This window comes from Pseudonaja textilis, chromosome 5 (assembly GCF_049901715.1).
Source record: "Pseudonaja textilis isolate UNSWEBS1 chromosome 5, rPseTex1.2, whole genome shotgun sequence".
Lineage (NCBI taxonomy): Eukaryota > Metazoa > Chordata > Lepidosauria > Squamata > Elapidae > Pseudonaja > Pseudonaja textilis.
Genome location: NC_141994.1, coordinates 76,184,119 through 76,201,881, shown reverse-complemented (window position 1 = coordinate 76,201,881; position 17,763 = coordinate 76,184,119). Strand labels below are relative to the sequence as shown.

Below are 17,763 nucleotides of genomic sequence, written 5' to 3'. Positions count from 1 at the left end.
TTGCTCAACATAGAAGCATGACTGCATGTGCCTGCTCTTGCTTGTGGGTGAGCATGCTCACGCATGTGTACACCCACACAGACACACAGAGGTCCAGTGTCCGCGATGCGCCCTCCCCCACTCACACTGGGTATCCCGCTTGCAGCGCAGGTGCCTGCTGCCTCCAGCTTTTCCCTGATCTCCCAGGCAAAGAGGGACGGCCGCTCCTGCTTCAGTTGGGCAATCACAGCTACCAGCTGAGGGGTGGCGATCTGGGGCCGGCTGCCTTCCCTGGTCTTTGGCTGGACAAGGCCCACCTTGTAGTAGCGGGTGAGAATCTTGCTGACGCACCCACTGGAGACCTGGATCACGTAAAGAGAAGGGGGCAGCCTGGCTGTGCCTTTGCCCGGAAGCATGTTGGGGAGGTCAGAGGGGGGGGAGTGGGGGGGGGGGGAAGCCAGGCAGAAGAGAAGAGGGTCCCCTCCCCCCAGGGCTGCCCATCTGGCCCTATTCTTCTCCGCAGCCCCTTCTCTGCCTCCCACTGTGAGGACCCCAGACCTCCTCACCCACCCTCACAGGCCGCTACCTTCAGCTGGTGTGAGATGTCAGCAGCCCGCAGCCCACACAGGGCCAGTTCCACAATTTTCTTCCTCTTGGCATCAGGCAGAGGGCAGCCGGCCACAAAGAATCCCCCCAGCTGGTTCACTCGCCTGAGCTCTGCAAGGAACAGGAGAGCCAGATCAGGCCGCCAGCCCGCTCGGGCCAGAGATCACCCAGAGCCAAACGCAGGCCGCTCCCACGCTCCCCTGTGCCCACTGAAGAACTGTAGTTCAGGCTGGCTTCCTTGTCTTTCCCCTGGAGAATGAAGCCACACTGCTCTGGGGTCAGCACTGGACCCCTGCCCAGCTGCCAGGGCAAGCTGCAACTGAATCTGAAGCCACATCTGTGGTGGCCAGTCGCTTCTCTGCCCTAAGAGGCCTTGGGCAGCTGTTGCCGCCACCGATAGTTGATACTTAGGGAGCCTCGTTTGCTCGATCTTCCCTGCAGGAAGTAAACTCACTGCTGGGTGGAGAAATGATAGGAGAAGCCCACTGTCCCAGGCGTCACCCCAAAGCCCCCCGCGGGCTGCCTCTTGGCTGCAATGAGCAAGAGCCCCACTGCTCACACCAGAGGCCAAGGCAGACTCTGGCTCTTCTGCAGAGCAAAGGGCTTAAACTGGTCAGAAAAGTGTTGCTTACCACAGGGTGGGACGGCATCGGGGCGCCACTGAGCCATGAAGGTGCTGGGCCTTCAAGAGGAAGGGTAGAGCAATCAGCACTCCAGCTGAGCAACCAACAGCCCCCACCCCCACCCCCCATGTCCCCATGGGCAAAGTGCTAAATGCTGCCGGGAGTCTGAGGAGGAGGAGGAGGAGGAGGCCAAGAACCGGACGTCCCTCTTGTCTTCTCCTGATGTGGCATCTGAATACCAGTCAGGCACCACCGTCGCCCATTGTCTCCCCAGCTGTGCACTTTTATCTCTGCCCCTTGTACGCACCGACCTGAACTGCTGCTTTCTGCCCCGCTTCTTCCCAGGGAGCCAAGGGAGACATTCTCACCTTCTCAGAGGAGCTCCTGCTCTGCAGCCGATGAAGCCTTTCAGGCCAAGAGCAGCAGTTGGGATGGGAGCCTCTGAAGTCCCCGGAGAAACCAGGCTGCGTGGGGGAAACGGGGACAGGGAGAGGCACCGTCCTGGGCAAAGTTTGGCCTCCCTGCCTCACAGGATGCGGGCCTGGGAATTCGGTAGGTGAGCCCTCCCTGAGTCTGGACGAAGGCAAGAGGAGCGCCCCCCGCTGCCTCCTCAAGCCCCCAGGCGCCCCCTCGCTCCCTCCCTCCCGCTCTGCGCCCAACCTCCAGGCTGCTCTCCTGCTGCCACCCAGAGGCGCTCTGCTGGGCGAGCGGCGGTTGGCATTTCAGCACCAGGGCGGTGCGGACAGCAACCCCAGCGCCTCCGCCTTCCTGGCCTGCCGGCATCTTTATCCGCGGCCCTTTGAGCGCGCTCCCACAGCGACTTCCCTTCCCCCGGGGGCCGAGGGCCTCAGCGGGACAGGAGCACTGGCTTCTGGAGACGGAACTTCCTCCAGCCTCCCCTTACCTGCCAAAGACCCAGAGAGCCAGCCAGATGACAGCCCTTTGGCCCTTTCCCACCTCCCGCCGCTCGCTCGCGGTTGTCCCTTGGGGCGGCCCAGCGGGAGGGCTCCCCCCTACACTCACCCGCATCTGCCCCGCACCGTCCCGGAGACATCAATGCGGCGGTGGCCCAGGAGAGCCAAGACGTGGTTCCTTTATTGTCGCGCTCTACCCGCGGTTGCTTTGTGCAAACATAGGTAACTTTGATTTGGCGCGGGGGCGTCCTGCCCCCATTGGATTGCCCAGATGGCTTCGGGCTTGGCCGACGGATCAACTCGCTGCCCAGCTGGCCGAGAAAATATTTGATGAGCAAATAGTGGGGCCAGGAGTCTCTCCTGCGGCTCAGGTGCCCAGCAATTGACCCTCATTACTGCCCCCAACCGCCCCTCCCGCCAGGGTTCTCCACCGAACAGGCTGCCTCCCAGGCGACCATCTGGCCCCAATTACATATTAACCATGGAGCCCTCCCGCCTCGCCATCCCCGACGGCCGCTGAGAGTCGCAGCACCTCCCAGTCTCTGTCTCGCCTTAAACCCGCACGAGTGCGAAGGGGAGGTTGTAGGCCGAATGGCTCTGGAGCTTTGGAGCCTCCCACCCTTCCTTTGCCAATGAGGGGGGCGCAGCAGAGGAGCTACACAACGTGGGAGCCCAGTGCGCACAAGGATGCTCAGTGTAGTTGGCAACCGTCGGGAGCGGCTTCCTCCTCGCCTGTCCGAGGACCAAGTTGCTGCAGCCTTTAGCCCTCCCCCCGTGTCCTCCCTCAGAGGAGCTGAGTCTGCGCCAGATCCAAACCGGAGATGAGGATGGCAGCATCCCCTCTCCCGGGGTGGGATCTGAAATCCCGGTTGGGCGTTCAGGCTCCTCCAGAGCGCACAACAGGAGGCGCCTGCCTGCTTCTCTCTCGCTCTCGCTGAGCAAAGCTGATCCAGTGGAACCCATGCCTAGAAGACCCCCCACCCCACCCCACCCCCGCCTCAGGCAGCCCTTCCTAGTTGGGCTGTAGCGTCAGACTTGAGGGCAGCTCAGCTTTCCTTTTGCCAGCCTCTTTAGCTGGGAGCAGGAGAAAGATGTGCACTCTCCGAGCAAACTCTGAGAGGTGGCTCCCACGGAGGATTCCTGCCAGGGAAAAGCGGGCGGAATCTGGCAGGTAGAGAGGAGCCAAGCACAGGACTCCGGAAATCAACAGAGAAGTGAGGGGGAGTCTGGGAGTGGAAAGGCAGGAAGGGAGGAAGGCAGGAAGAAAGAAAGAAAGAAAGAAAGAAAGAAAGAAAGAAAGAAAGAAAGAAAGAAAGAAAGAAAGAAAGAAAGAAAGAAAGAAAGGAAGAAGGAAAGGAAGAAAGAAGAGGGCTGGGTGCAGCAAGAGGGAGAAGCGGGTGAGAGTCCAGGCTCTTGGGAAGGGAGCGAGCAGGGCACCCAAGGGCTACGCTCTGCTTGAGGAAGGAAGAGACCCCCCCCCCTTCTGCTTGGCACTTTGTGTTTACAGCTACAGTTCTGCCCTTGGGGTCTTCCAGAGGAAACGGAGCCGGTGCTGTTGGGGAGCGGAGGGACTCCCGAGGGGAGATGGGGGGGGGGCAGGCGGATTCTTTCACACGCGGTGGCCAACGAGCTGGAGGCGGGGGGGTTTACCCTCCAAGTGATCCACTCTCTGTGGAGATTTCCCATTGGCTGGGTAGCATGAACGGCACGAGTCCGCTGCTCTTGGGCTTCCAGGGGACACTGAATCAGAAGGAAACCCCGCTTCCATCCAACTGCAGCCCCCTTCGCCTCATCCAACGGTGCACTTGAAATCTCCGCAAAGCTCACTTAACTTGCAGTATGCAGGAAAGTCACACCGCCCTGGGGAGGGATTGTATAACCTGCTTAAAAGCCTCCAGGGCCAGAGGACCCACCGCCTCCTCGGAGAGAAGATACGTCGTTGGACAGATCTTACTAGCAGGAAGACTTTTCCCGTGTCTGCAGATCTGGCCCAGGGGCTGCTGCTCTTCCCTGCAGCAGTCAGACGAGTCTCCCCCTCCAGCTTCAGCGGCCGATACCCTCCCCTACTCATCCTCCTAGGAGCCACAACCTTGGAGGCGGGGGTTCTAAGCCGGCCCCCTTTCAATCCGCTCCAGCTTGTCCTCCAGCAAGGGGGTATTGATGTGTGGAAGGGCAGTTCGAGCCCCCGGCTTCCCCGGCTTCCCTCCCCGGGACCCGCTGAACTGGACAAGAAGCCAGAGCCTGTCCGGTCTGCGGCTCACGTTTCCCGGCCTCGCGCGCGGTTCTGGGGACCACCAGGGTTTGGATTTGGCATCGCCGGACTCCTGCTCCCCCGGCGGGACCTTGCCTGGGCGCCGGCCTTGATCCCGCATCCCAGCAACCACGGAGGCGGTTGGGCTCCAAGGAAGTAGGCGAGTCGGGACAAAGCCTCCTGCGCGCTGCACTGCAGCCCTTCGGCTCCTCCCCATGCCCTCGGCCAGCGCCCTTCTCTCAGTCCCCGAAGGCAGCAGGCTCGTTTGGAGGAGGCGCTCGGGATTGTTCCCGAGGGGCGCTTCGGCACGAAGGAAGAGAGCCGAGGGAGCGCGCGGGGGCCCCCAAGTCGCTTCCGAGGCCGCAGCAGGGAGCGCGGGCGGCGACGGAGAGGACTTCCCTCTCGTTGCCCTTCCCGTGCCCGGCCAGAGCAGGCGGCCTCCTGCTCCCTGGCCAGCAGCCTTTGCCCCCCCGCCGGAGCATTCAGGAGACTGCGGTAGATTACGGACCGGCCTTTGGGACTGGGGAGCTTTCAGGAAAGGGGCTTCCCGAAAGCCTTGTGGGGCTGATGCCAGAAAGTCCAGCGGAGAGGAAGACTTAAAATCAAACCGGGATTCAAACAGAGCAAGCAGCAACTCCTCCCCCCACCCCCACAATATGTGACAAAGTCCTTAGGAAAGGCTGCCTTGGTGACCCAACCCGTCTTCGCGCTCTTACACAGCACTGAAGCACAAACCCTTCCTTCTGGCTGCCTCTTCCGGATTTTGCCACGGGGACAACCTCGCCACACTCCCGCTCCCACAGCAGGACCTCCCCCTCCTCTGAGCCTTCTGGCGACCCAACTGGGGCAGGTGTTACCTGAGGGCAGCATCGGCACAGACACTCTGCTCTGTTGCCCCGAATAGGAAAGCCAGTCCCCCCCCAACCCCCCATGATCGAATGGGGCCAACCTTGCCCCAAGAAAGCCAGGGAGCCAATATCAGGCTCCAGTGAAAAGCCCAGGCTAAGCCCACTCCATGCGCCTCGAAGGAGTTTCTGCAGGCTGGAGGCATTTGAAGGGAGGGGCAGGACTCCTGTGGTGTCCTCGATGCTGCTAGTGGCACTGATGCTATTACCCAGACTGGTAAGGAAATGCCTTGAAGTCCAGAGAGCACCCAGAACTCCACAGGTCAACTTGGGCTGGAGTCACTTGGGCTCCTGGGAAGGAGACCATCAGGAGACCCTCCTACACTGCGGTCCTAGACTGCGTTGGGGTGGGGTGGCTGTTGGTCCCCGTTTGCATGGGTGGCTCAAGAGCTGGGGAAGGAGAGCCTTTGAGGCCAGCGCATTTCTATGCAGGAGAAGTCTCTTTAACGAAGGGGTTCGTTGATTCGTTCAATTTATTTGTGCCTATCTCTCTATATGGCTTACAACAATTAAGAGACAAAAACACAAGTAAAACAATAAACAACGGGAAGGAAAACACACAGGATATACCGATAGCCGGACCAAAAGGTGGGTGGGGGAACAGAGAGCAGGAGGGGGAGGGGAGCCTCCTGCCAATTCAGCAGCCCCTCGGGGTGCCCCCAACCGGCCCCAGGCAGAGCAAAGGGCGGGGGCCCCAAGGGAGGCTCTTCTTCTGGGTCCCCGGGGGTCGGGCCTCTTTCACCGGCGGCCCCGGCGGTTCATCGGGTAGCCTGCAGCTGAGCCGATCGGGGCTCTCGGGGTCCAAGGCGGAAACAGGCGGCGAGGTCGAGGCCCTCCTTGCCGCTCCCTCCCCGCCTCTTCTGGCCCGGGGCTGCCAGGGAGCGAGCGGAGCCTCTTCAGGGGAGAAACTCGCCTTTTAAGCTTACAAGAGTGTGGGGAACCCCCCCAATTTGCAGCTATGAAAGCAACGCCGCCGCCGCCGCCGCCGCTCCCGGGGCGCAGCCGGGATGGGAGCCTGCTCGCGGGAACACGGGCGCCCAGGAGACGCAGCCGGCCAACGGGGGGCCCTTCGGGGCGGGGGGGACGCCGCCCCCGCCCCGACGCGGAGCCTGGGGGGGGGGCCGTGCGGGAAGCGGGTGCGGGGGCTCCCCTCAGGGAAGGTCAAGCGCTCGAGGGAGGGGCGCCCGTTCGCCCGCCCCGCCCCCCGCCAACGAGGCCGGGGGGGAGGGTTAGGGTGGCGCTTCCGCGGCGGCGGGCAGAGGGGAAGCGAGCGAACCCGCCGCTCTTCCGCCAGGAGGAGCCGCCGGCCACGTGCACCGCCAGGACTCCCCCGCCCCTCCGGCCGGGCTTGGCGCACGCGCGCTTCCCACGTGGCCCGCCGCGCGTGCCGCTCTCTGCCTACGTGTCCTTCTGGCGGAGTGACCCGGAAGTCCTGCCTCCACCGCCGCGACGCTTCGGTTTGAACACGCTCCGTTCCCTCGCTGGCCGCCTTCCGGGGTGCCGATTGGTTGGCCCGGCGCCCGTGGGGTGGGGCGCCGGACCGCGCCGGCCGATTGGCTTTTCCGCGAGAGGGGCGGGCCCGCCAGGTGTGCTGCGCGTGCGCCGGGGGCGGGCCCGGCTAAATACCCAGCCACCGCTCCGCCCCTTTCCTCCCTCCGCTCCCCGGACGCCGCCGCCGCTTCCTCGGTGCCGCTTCCTCTCGCGGAGACCTTCACCGCGACCCCCGGCGCCATGGCTTCCTCCGCCGGATCCGCCTCCTCCTCGGCAGCCGGCTCCGCCCAGGCGCCCGTCCTCCAGCGCGGCATCGTCAAGATGGTAAAGGGCTCCTGAGCGCGTGCAGAGCGCCAGCGGGGGAAACGGGGGAAGCCTGCACAGGTCTTGCCGGGCAGCCGACTCCGGCCCGACGCCTTCAGCCGGGGGAGACCGGGAGGGCGGCGGGGGCGGCGTTTCCCGGGTCCCGGGTGGGCGCTTCTCCTCTTCCTCCCGGTGGGCTGCGCCGGGCAGGCGGGGCTGGTCGGTGTGGTCCCGGCGTGGCCGCTCCGGCTTCCCCCTTAAAGGCTGCGCGGGAGGCAGAGCGGGGTGGGGGGCACGGAGAACTCCCCCTGCCCGCCTCCCCCCCGCCCACCGCTGTGGCAATGCTTCCCCGCGGAGCGTCTCTGCCTCGCGCTGGGTCTCCTGCCGCAGCCGGGTCTCCGGGGCAGCCTTCAGCCAGGGGGGCCGGTCGCCCGGCTGACCACAGAAGCCGCCTTCAGCCTGGCTCTTGGGGCGGGGCGGGGGCATGGCAGAGCGGCAGGGGGCACAGCTGCCAGGGCTGCTGTTGCAAGATATGGGGAGGGGGGGAGGGCTGGGCGGACTCCAAATGGCTCTGCCTGAAGGTGGGCGGCTCCCTTCTGCTCCTGTCCAGGAGGGCTGGGTGGGAGGTGGGAGAGAGTCCCCTGGGGGCGTCCTGGTCATAATGGGGGGGACGGTGGGTCTTGGCTGCCCCTCCTAATGCCTGCCTGCCTCCTTTCCTGCCAGGTCCTGTCGGGCTGCGCCATCATCGTCCGGGGCCAGCCCCGGGGAGGCCCACCGCCTGAAAGACAGATCAATCTCAGCAACATCCGCGCTGGGACTCTGGCACGCCGAGCAGCTGCAGGGCAGCCCGATAGCAAGGACACTCCTGATGAGGTAGGGTCCCCTCCCCTGGGTTTCCGATGCCAGCGCCTCAGCTCCTCTGTCTCCCCCACCCCCCAGCTAGTCCTTGGTAGCTTCCAGTCTGGGTCACCATCGGTCAGGGCCAACTAATCGGTCCTGGGAGCCAAAGGACGCTTCTCCCCACTTGGAACTGCGGGGCTCAAAAAGCGTTGTCAACTCCTGACCCGGCTGAGTATCCTGTGGCTGCTGCTGCTGCTCCCGAGGCCCCTGCCCTTAAAGTGCCCGGAATAACCCTGTGGGTGCTGGCGATGTGCCCGCCCCGTGCTCCAAGCAGGAGCTTGGACCATCTGCTCCCCCTGGCCCACTAATCCCCCCCGGCAGTCCCCTCACAAACAGAAGGCTGAGTTGGGTATGTAGCCCCTCCCATGTTGCACTGGGTGAGGGACCCAGAACCCTTGCCCCCCCACCCAGCCAGGCCCGAGGAGGCCATTGCCGTGAGGCAGTGAGGCCAGAGGAGGGGCCCCAGGACCGGCAGGGGGAGATTGCCCACTGGGGGTGTGCATGTGCGTGCGTGTTTCTGCTTCTTTTCCTGGGCCACTCTGGCTAACCTCTTGCTTTGCCAGCCTTGGGCATTTCCGGCTCGTGAGTTTCTGCGGAAGAAGTTGATTGGTAAAGATGTTTGCTTCTCCGTGGACTACAAGACCTCTCCCCGGCGGGAGTACGGCATGGTGTACCTGGGCAAAGGTGAGAGGCTTCCTCTACTTGGGCTGGTCCTCCCGGGGCCTTCCGTGCTTGCCAAGGTTTGGGGTGGGCTGGCCTTCTTGCTGGGGCTCCTAGAGCAGCCGTTCTTGAGTCTGTGGTTAGCATGTTATGGGAGGGGGCTCTCCCGCATGACCCCTGGGGATCCATGGGACGAGGTTGGCCTCCCGCAGGGGCTCGAGGGCCATCCTGGTCTGATGCCTCCCTTTGGTCCTTGCCTTGGGCTGAGCCGGGCTCTGGAGGCTGTTGCGGCCTGCGCAGGGGAAAGCCGGCTAAGGCCAGGCTGCTCCTCTTGGGTGAACCCCTCGGCAACCGGTGGTCCGAGCCCCAGTGTCTGTCCTGGGCAGGAATGCGCTCTCCCCATGGAGTGGGCCTGCCACTTGCGCTCTCCTCTGTCCTGCTTAGAAAAGTTGGCAGCTGCGGGGGGCTTAAAGGGTCCAGATAGGGGTACGTGGTTGGGCCCCCGAGCCTGCCCTGTGGGAGGCGGCCCAGAGGCTCCAATGAGCCAGGAGGAGGCGCTGGCCATACTAAATGGGGAGCCGTTGCTGTGTGGATGCCCAGCTTGGAGGGTGGGCCGTTCCTTGTGGAGCCCATTGGGCACCGTCTTGCCTATTTGGTTTGGGCATCCTGGCAGACCTTATAACGATATCGGCAGCCTCCTCTAGGGTGGCCCTGAGGTCAAGAATAGGACCCTGGGCCCCTCCTTGTGTCCCGAGAGGCACAGATGCCTCTTTAAAGAGAAAATGGGCTTTGATTTCTGGTCTGGCTAACTTCTGTGCATCCCCCAGAGTCCTAGATCAGCCAACCAATGCAGTCTATCCTTCAAGCATCGGGCATTGAGCATCTGGGGGGCAGCCACGCCAAGCCCCACAGCAGTCAGCCTGAGATGTGCTGGGCAGGCTGAAGGGGAGGGGGCCGCGCTTGCCAGGCTAACTAGGGGCTGAGAGGGCGGCCGGAAGGCCCTGTGGCTTTGGCCTCTCCAGTGGGCCCAGCAAAGGCAGCCCATCCCGCCCTGCAGCAAACGGGGCCTAAGGGGACTCGGGCACCCATTCCCCTTGGGCCTGGCGCCCACTGTTGTGAAACCTGGTGACGGGCGCTGGGCTAGATTTGGTGGCAATGGTGGGAACCTCCAGCGTGGCCTGCCTCCTGCTCCCCTCCGCCTCCTTAACGCTGCGCTCTCAATTGCAGACACAGCCGGGGAGAACATTGCCGAGTCCCTGGTGGCCGAGGGGCTGGCCTGTCGCCGGGAAGGGATCCGAGCCAATACGTAAGTCTGCTCAGAGCCTTGTGCCTGGCGGTGGCGGCTGGGGTGGTGGGGCAGGGCCTTGCTACTTTGCTGCCCAGTAAAGCCAGAATCCAGCCCCAAGAGAAGGGGCCTCCTGGCAGGCTGGCTACCGGGAGTGCCGGGTGAATCGGGGCTCTGGGCAGCTGGACTGTCAGCGCTGCCTACCCTCTGCTGGGAGCAGCCTTTGGGCTTCTGATCCACAAAAGGGTCGGAGGAACCCAAAGCCTGGAAGGTCACGAGGCGGGGGTGGGGTGGGGTCAGGCAGGACTGTCTATAGGTGATTTGCCCCCAAGTTCTGGGTGGATTGCAGCAGCTGCCGGTCCGGAATGGTCAGAGAAGAGGGGTGGGCTAGCTGGCTGGCCAGGTCTTTGTTAGGCCCTTGGCAGAAGTGTGGTTTGCATCCCATCACACACACACACACACACACAGGATTCTACCAGTTCACACCTATTTGCTACAACTGGTTGTTAACATTCTAAGCAGTTCGGAGAACCAGTTGTTAGAAGAAATTACAGAGCTAATCCTGTAAGGAAGGCAGGAAGGAAACATTCTGGTGTTGCTTACAGAAACTGCCTCTCCGTTAACCCTTATTACATTTTGGGCAGGACTAGACTTCCTGTCTCAGGAACTTCTCTGGAGTTTTTTTTCCCTTCCTTTTCTGGTACTTTGCTTGTGTGGAGTGACCATTCAAAGTTACAATGGCACTGAAAAAAGTGACTCATGACCATTTTTCACACTTACGACTGTTGCAGCATCCCCGCAGTCATGAGAGGCCAGGCGAGGAGATGTGTGCCTTGATGTGAGGGATATTGACTTGGCCACACCCAGTCAATAACATGACCACCAAGCCATGTCAGCCCAGTCGCATGACCACCAAGCCATGCCCACAGAACCGGTTGTTAACATTTTTGAATCCCACCCCTGCACACACACATTACGATGGGCGTCCATAGGTGGCCAGCAGTGACCTTGTTGGAGCAGCCCGGCTGCCAGCTTCCGGGTGGGCTTCCCCCTCTGCCCTGCCCCATCCCGTTGAGGAAGTCTTGGGGCGCCTTGGGGGACTAGCAGGCTGCAGAGTCTGTGGAGGGGGGCACGTTTGGGAGACAGCAGCCATCGCCGCTTCCAAGGAGGAGAGGCACCATCCAGGGTGGGTCTTCCCAGTGGCTGGAAGGGAGGTCTCCACCCCAAGGAGGCTGCTGGAGAGAGGGCTGAGCCTGTGAGCCTCCCGAGGGCAAATCCACGCAGGAGCTCCCAGGACCATCCAGACTGGCTCCAGGGTCCCCTCCCACCTCCGGTCTAGGCACAAAATCTGCGTGTCCGTTCAGTCACAATGTCCCCCATTGCTTCCAGGGTGCAAAACGTGCCTTTCCTTGTGTGGAGGACAGGGTGAAAGGCAAGGCCTAGTTCCACAGCACCTCCCTCCCCTCCGGACTCCAGACCCCAAAGGCCGAGGAACAGGGACAGCGGAATTGGGGCACTTCACTATCGCTGCTGCCTGGGTGGGCCAGCGCCCCCATTCCTGAGTCCAGGGAGCCTCGCTGGGAACTAGTCTGCGGGAAGGAGGAAGGGGGGGGCTGCATGGGCCAGACCTGGTGGGGTCTCCTGCCCTCGTAGGTGTTGTGCAAGGCACCCCCCCCCTCACGGAGGGCTTTCCTCCTCCTCCTAGTCCTGAGCAGATCAGACTGGCTGAGCTGGAGGAGCAGGCCAAGACCGCCAAGAAGGGGATGTGGAGTGAAGGGACGGGGTCCCACACGCTCCGAGACCTCAAATACACCATTGAGAACCCCCGGCACTTCGTGGACTCCATGCACCAGAAGCCGGTGAACGGTGAGTCCTCTTTTTTTGGGGGGGGCAGGGAAGGGCCAGACCAGGCGCTGAGTGGTCTTTCTCTGCAGCCATCATCGAACACGTCCGGGATGGGAGTGTCGTCCGGGCTCTGCTCCTGCCAGACTACTACCTGGTCACCGTCATGTTGTCCGGCATCAAGGTCAGCCTCTCCCAGGGGTCATTGGAGTCCGGCCTCTGGTGGTCCACAGTGCTGCCTGCCCGCCAGAACCCCAGCCCAGAGAAGAGCTCCCTTTGTCCTCTCCTGAGCCTCCCTCCCTCCCTCCCTCTGAACGGTTTCTCATGGGGGGGGCGGGGGGGGAGGACTTCTCCTGTCTACTCTGCCTTGCCAGGTTTTGTGCCTTGCAGAGGGAGCATCTGCGCCCCCGGTTTATCCTGGTGCCTTTTCCAGCTTGTGTGTGTGTGTGTGTTTGTGTGTGTGTGCACTTATTAAATACGTGTGCCCACCTCACCAGAAGTGACTCTAGGCGGCTTACAGGCATTCAATTAAAATGCACTATAAAACGTTGAATAAGGATCTTGAATTTAACAATTCAATTAAACTAAGCAGGGTGGAGAGTCGGGGAGCCCAGCCTGCCCAAGGGGGAGGTGAGGCTATTCCGGTAGTCTCCTCCAAGGGGATGCCAGGCCTTCTAGGCCCATCGGAAGGCCCAAAGGGGGGGGGGGGGGTGGGAGGCACAGCCGAAAGGGTTCCTCCCTGGTCCCCAGCAGCTGGGATCCCTCTCGGCAGGTCAGTCCCACCGGGGCCAGCTGGTTCTCCAGGGAGTCTGGCCACCAAGGAGGTATAAGTAACGCCTTGAACCGGATCCTGAAGCACACTGGCAGCCAGGGCAGCTCGTGGAGAAGGAGGGGAACACGGCCCGACCACGAAGCCCTGCTCTGCCCCGGGTGGGCCTCTGTACGGGGGCTCTTCAAGGGCAGCCCCCCATCGAGCACACTGCATGGCAGCGGGCCGCACCTGAGTGGGCTGGGGCTGGAGAGAATGAGTGCCGGGAAGGACACAATGGACGCCCCCTGTGAGTTGTGCAGAGGCCCCCTTTGAGCAGGAGTCCCCGTCCAGGAGAGTCCCCAGGGGGCGGCCCCATCCAGAACTAGAAGTGATAACCGCATCCTGAGGTCCCTTTTTCCCCCCACAGCCACTCAGGCTCGGGGGGGGGGAGCAGTGACAGTATCCCTTGGGGGCCGGAATGGGAATGCCAGCTGGAGGGCCAGGGGCTCCCTGTTGGCCGCTCATCCCATTGGGGTGAACGCTCTCACCCGGGGCCTTCCTGTGGCTGGTGAAAAGGAGCCAAGAGAGCCACAGGCCACGGGAGCTGGTCTTCTCACTCCCTGTCCACACCGGTTGGGACCGGCCTTGGAGAACGGAGCCAAACCGGGGCAGGACTGCACCAGCCGGCCCTGATCCCCACAGCCAGCAGCGTGGCCGATGGTATCGAGGGCCCCATGCAGCTCACCTCTGTCCTGGGCTGCCCCCCAGCCCCATAAGAGCTGCTCCAGGCAGCTGCTGCTGCCCTCCTCCTGGGCATGGAGTTAGGAGGAGGGCTGGGTGAGGGTGGGCATCGCTGGGCCCCTGTTAAGCGGAGCTGCCTCCTCCTGGCTGGGATTTCCCACCACCCTAATGGAGGCTGGAGGGGCGTCCACTTCCAGGCAGCCCCCTGCCCCCAGGGGGGAGGGGGGGGTGGAGTCTAGTATCCCTGAGAGTGTGTGTGGGGGGGGCTGCTTGGCATTCCCCCTTGTGGCTTAGGCCCTCGTGGGTTCCCCTCCCTGACCCGGCTCCCCCCTTCCAGTGCCCCACGTTCAAGCGGGAAGCAGACGGCACGGAGACCCCCGAGCCCTTTGCGGCAGAAGCCAAGTTTTTCACAGAGTCACGGCTGCTGCAGAGGGACGTGCAGATTGTCCTGGAGAGCTGCCACAACCAGAACATCCTGGGCACCATCCTGCACCCGGCAAGTGGGGGCGCTGGTGATGGGTGGGGTGGGGGCTCTGCCGTGGCGTCCTTGGGGCACCCAGAGGCTCACTTTGGAGAGCGGGGGAGGGGCTCCTGGCCAGAAGAGCGACTGGAAAGTCTGCCTGGGCACTCAGCCCGGCCACTTGCTGGTCATCTTTAGGAGGCACCCAGCCCATAATGACTCGGGCTGCATACAGGCCAAAAGCCCCGAGGGGAAGGCAGCCTGCCGTGCTGCCCCAAGGCTGGAGCTCCTTGATCCTCGAAGGGGCGGGTGCCACGGCGGAGAGGCCTCGGGTCTCCTAACGTGGCGGCAGCGCTTGGCAGGCGGCCTCTGCAGTTCCCTTGGGCCCTTGGGAGAAGAACCGGGGTGTGTGTGGGGTTGCTCTGATGATCAGCCGATGCCTGGACTGCGCTGGAGGCCGCCTCTGGGCCCCGGAACCGGCTGGCCAGCCAGCTGCTCCTTAGGCAGGTCCAGCCTGCTTCCCCCCTTGTTGCCCCTTCTCCCCCCGCCCAGCCCTATTGTGCGTGGGGGCTGCCTGAGAGGGGCCGTCTGCTGGAAGGGGGCTGGGGGGGGCGGGGCAGCAGGAGCGGTTGCCAAAGAGTGTCCCTGACAGCCGCCTTCCCTCCCCCCCAGAACGGGAACATCACGGAGCTGCTGCTGAAGGAAGGATTTGCGCGCTGCGTTGACTGGTCCATGGCCGTCTACACCCGGGGGGCAGAGAAGCTGCGGGCCGCAGAACGGTAATGCAGGCCCCCCTGCCTGGGGCTCTTCCGGAGGGCGGCTGCGCTCAGACCCTCGGAGGCCTCTGAGCAACCTCCAGCAAAGCAGCCACCAGCTTCGGGGTTGAAATGGGAGGCAGGGAGGGCCGCTTCCCCTGCACCCCCCCCCCAGCGGGGTGGGTGGGTGACTGGGCCCTGCCTTAAATTGCTGCTTGCCTGAGGCGGCTCCGCAGGCTCTTTCAAGGGGAGGCGCACAGAACCTGCTGTGGTAGCTCTGCCACCTCGGAGAAGCGTTGGGGTCTCGCGCGGATGTACGCAGAATTGTTTGGGTTAGAAACGCTTGGAGTCTCAGCCAGTTGTAGCCGAGGTTTTCGACCTGGGGGGGACAGGACGGGACCATGGGGCACCTAGTTTGGACCAGGTGCTATTGCGGGGCTCAGGCAGCACCGCTGGGTGGGGCAGGAGGAGGAGGAGGAGGAGGAGGGGCACTTTGTCTTGGGGATTTTTAGGCCTCTTCTCTCCTGAGAACCTGTCACTGGCACCCCCTGGGGAGGGCGAAGGTGCGGGTGTGGGATGTGCGGCTGCGGGGCATGTGCAGTGTGCTTCCCAAGGCCCCCGTTCTGCATCAAGGAGGGAGGAGGACAGGCAGCAGCTTCAGGTGGGCCCTGGGGCCATGTCAAGCCTCCTTCCCGGTCTCTGTCTGGCCCAGGTACGCCAAGGAGCACAAGCTGAGGATCTGGAGGGACTATGTGGCTCCCACGGCCAACCTGGACCAGAAGGAGAAGCAGTTTCAGGCCAAGGTAGGCGAGACCTTCCGGAAGGGCCCTGCGAGCGATCGCTCGGGGGGGGGGGCGCTGGGCTGCTCCCTGGGGTTGGGGGCTGGAGGGGGGGGGCTTTGGGGGCTGTCCAGTAGCAGCGCCGGTCCGCTCCATAGCTCGCTTTAGCTGTCAGGCTGAAAACAGGCAAAGGCGGCAAACAGGATGGGCCCCAACCTGTGCAGGTGCTCATGGCGCTCCCCCCCCCCCGTGGCTGCCTGGCCCCACTGCTTTCTCAGGTGGCCGTGGGGACTTGGGTGCCCTGCCCAGGTGTTGCAGCCTCTCAGAAGAAGGTCTGGTGCTGCGGAGCCCCAGGTCAGCTTGGAAGCGGCCACGAGGTGGCGCCATTGCTGTGCCTGGCAGGGCAGAGGAGGCCGCCTGGCTGGCTGGACTTCCCGGAAAGCCCCTCGGCCTTCCAGAGCTCAGCCCCCCCTCCCCCCCGGAGCGTCTGCTTGGGGGGGGGGGCTCCTGCCTGGGAGGGGCGAGGGAGAAGGAAGCTGGCATAGTCAGTGGCATCTGGGCCCTCCTTGGGCCTCGCCCTCCGGAGCCCTTTCCCCGCGGCCTCTGGAGGCCAGAGGTGAGGGTGGGGGGCTGCTGTCCTGCGCTTGGGGACCCCTCCTGCCTGCCCGAAGGTCAAGGGGCTTGTCCTTCTCCCCAGGGTTAACCCCCCTTGGCTCTCCTCGGTGGATCTGGCCCTGGGGAAAGGCAGCTGGAGAGGAACCGAGGGGAGGAGGGAACGTGGGCCTTGGGGCAGGGGCAGGGTGGGGATGAGAGGAAGGGGCCTGGGAAGGACATCAGGGGTGGTTTTGTTGCAGCAGTCTCGGTTTCAACACAGAACAAGAGACCACGAGAGGTGGAAGAATTCAGGTTTATTTGCGCAAAGCGTTCAGAGCATTAACATGACAAATTCTGAACCCCATTACATGCTGGGGTTAGTTCTTTTATACCTTATGATGATTTCAGCCCAAGCCTGGGCGTTCATCTATGCCCTATTTACCAAATATGGATTTTATGCTTACAAAATACTCTAAAAACATATTTTGTACTGGGAACAAAACATAAGAAAGAGGATGTGGTAGAGAAGACAGGATGTCTGTAAGTATATGCTATTTTTACCATTATCTTACACTTACAAAAATGCTTCTTACAGACCTTCCCTTGATTGCAGCTTCCTTGTTTTCAACTTTAAATACATTGTTACTTCCTCTAAATAGATTTCCTAATTCTTTAGCGTAACACAGACAGAGTTGCCCTCTGTCCCTATGACCTATAGATCAGAGAGTTATAATATGCTCAGGAGCTAGCTAACTTATATAAAATATATTCCTTCTCTGGTCCTTCTTCATTCCTCTTTGAAACTTCACCTAAATCGAAAGATTAATGTGTAGTTTCATATTCCCGTAAAGAGGACATAGGGAAAGAGTTCCTCATAAACACCGACAGGGTCCTTTACCATAAGAGCCATTACCTTTTCAGTAGTTGTCTTTTCAATTAACAACGAGACAGAACTTGAAACAGTACGTATAAAAAGAGGTATCACACATGGCAAGATGACACAAGCCCCAACCAGGATCCCTACAAATACAATGATGGCTGGGCTTGATATTCCTTAGATTCTTCCAAAATGGGGTAGGCACTGCTTTGTCATTTACATAACAAACCAGGCCCTGCTTCCCTGACAACGATTGACAAATATCTCAACCCTCATTACCCCTGTACAGTTAGTGCCATTACAAGAGGTCGGAGGAGACCATGTGGTATGTTTACATCATGGCAGGGTGAAGTCTGTGCACATTGTGGGCTTTCCTACCCTGTAGTTAAGACCCCCTTTCCATCCTTACATTCCACATGGATGTTACACTTCTGATCTTCATGGAGGGGAGTTCAGGGTACGGAGTACCCGATTGTGGCGAGACAGGGACCCATGGGGAACGGAGAAAGTAACATCTTATTGTTTCATTTTGTACACATTGCCAATATCACGTCCCTTGGTACTCACATTGTGGGAGACTTGTGATATGGCAACCTGGAGGCCTAGTATTGGTATATGTAAAGTGTCTCCCAGTATTACGAACCAGGAAGCAATCAATGCATTGTTCCGCTTCCTGGGGTTTATAATTGGGGAGGGTCATCATAAAAGGTTCAGGGGAATACCATTCCTCCAACTGCTCTATCTCTAGGGTAAAGGATCATCCTGGGTTGGTCTTCCCTTTATCAGCGTTGAGTAAAGATACAATGAATTAATCACCACACTTAATACCAGTAATATGGTTACAACCCAGACAGATGGCATAAGACCCCTTCAGATGCAAGCAGTTTCCTTAGCCTTTGACTAGGCTCCATATCCTACTGTTTCCTCCCTCTCCCTTTTCCCAACTTATTAGGGAAGCCTGGCGCGAGACCTAAGCCGCCAGGGAAGACCCTCCGAACTAGAAGTAGTGGGGATTTGGTGGTCTCGCCTCCCGTAGGTAGAGGGACA

General features: G+C 61.6%; 1 protein-coding gene across 1 annotated transcript in view; it reads left to right on the top strand.

The window, feature by feature from the left end:
- Positions 1-6,856: 6,856 nt before the first annotated feature.
- Positions 6,857-17,763, top strand: part of SND1 (staphylococcal nuclease and tudor domain containing 1) — an 86,539-nt gene continuing 75,632 nt past the window's right edge. The window contains exons 1-9 of the mRNA XM_087935456.1: positions 6,857-7,093; positions 7,796-7,945; positions 8,536-8,656; positions 9,860-9,938; positions 11,623-11,783; positions 11,852-11,943; positions 13,589-13,747; positions 14,384-14,490; positions 15,179-15,269. Coding sequence (XP_087791582.1) covers positions 7,010-7,093; positions 7,796-7,945; positions 8,536-8,656; positions 9,860-9,938; positions 11,623-11,783; positions 11,852-11,943; positions 13,589-13,747; positions 14,384-14,490; positions 15,179-15,269 — 1,044 coding nt within the window. The 5' untranslated portion in view covers positions 6,857-7,009. The remainder of the gene's footprint in view (positions 7,094-7,795; positions 7,946-8,535; positions 8,657-9,859; positions 9,939-11,622; positions 11,784-11,851; positions 11,944-13,588; positions 13,748-14,383; positions 14,491-15,178; positions 15,270-17,763) is intronic.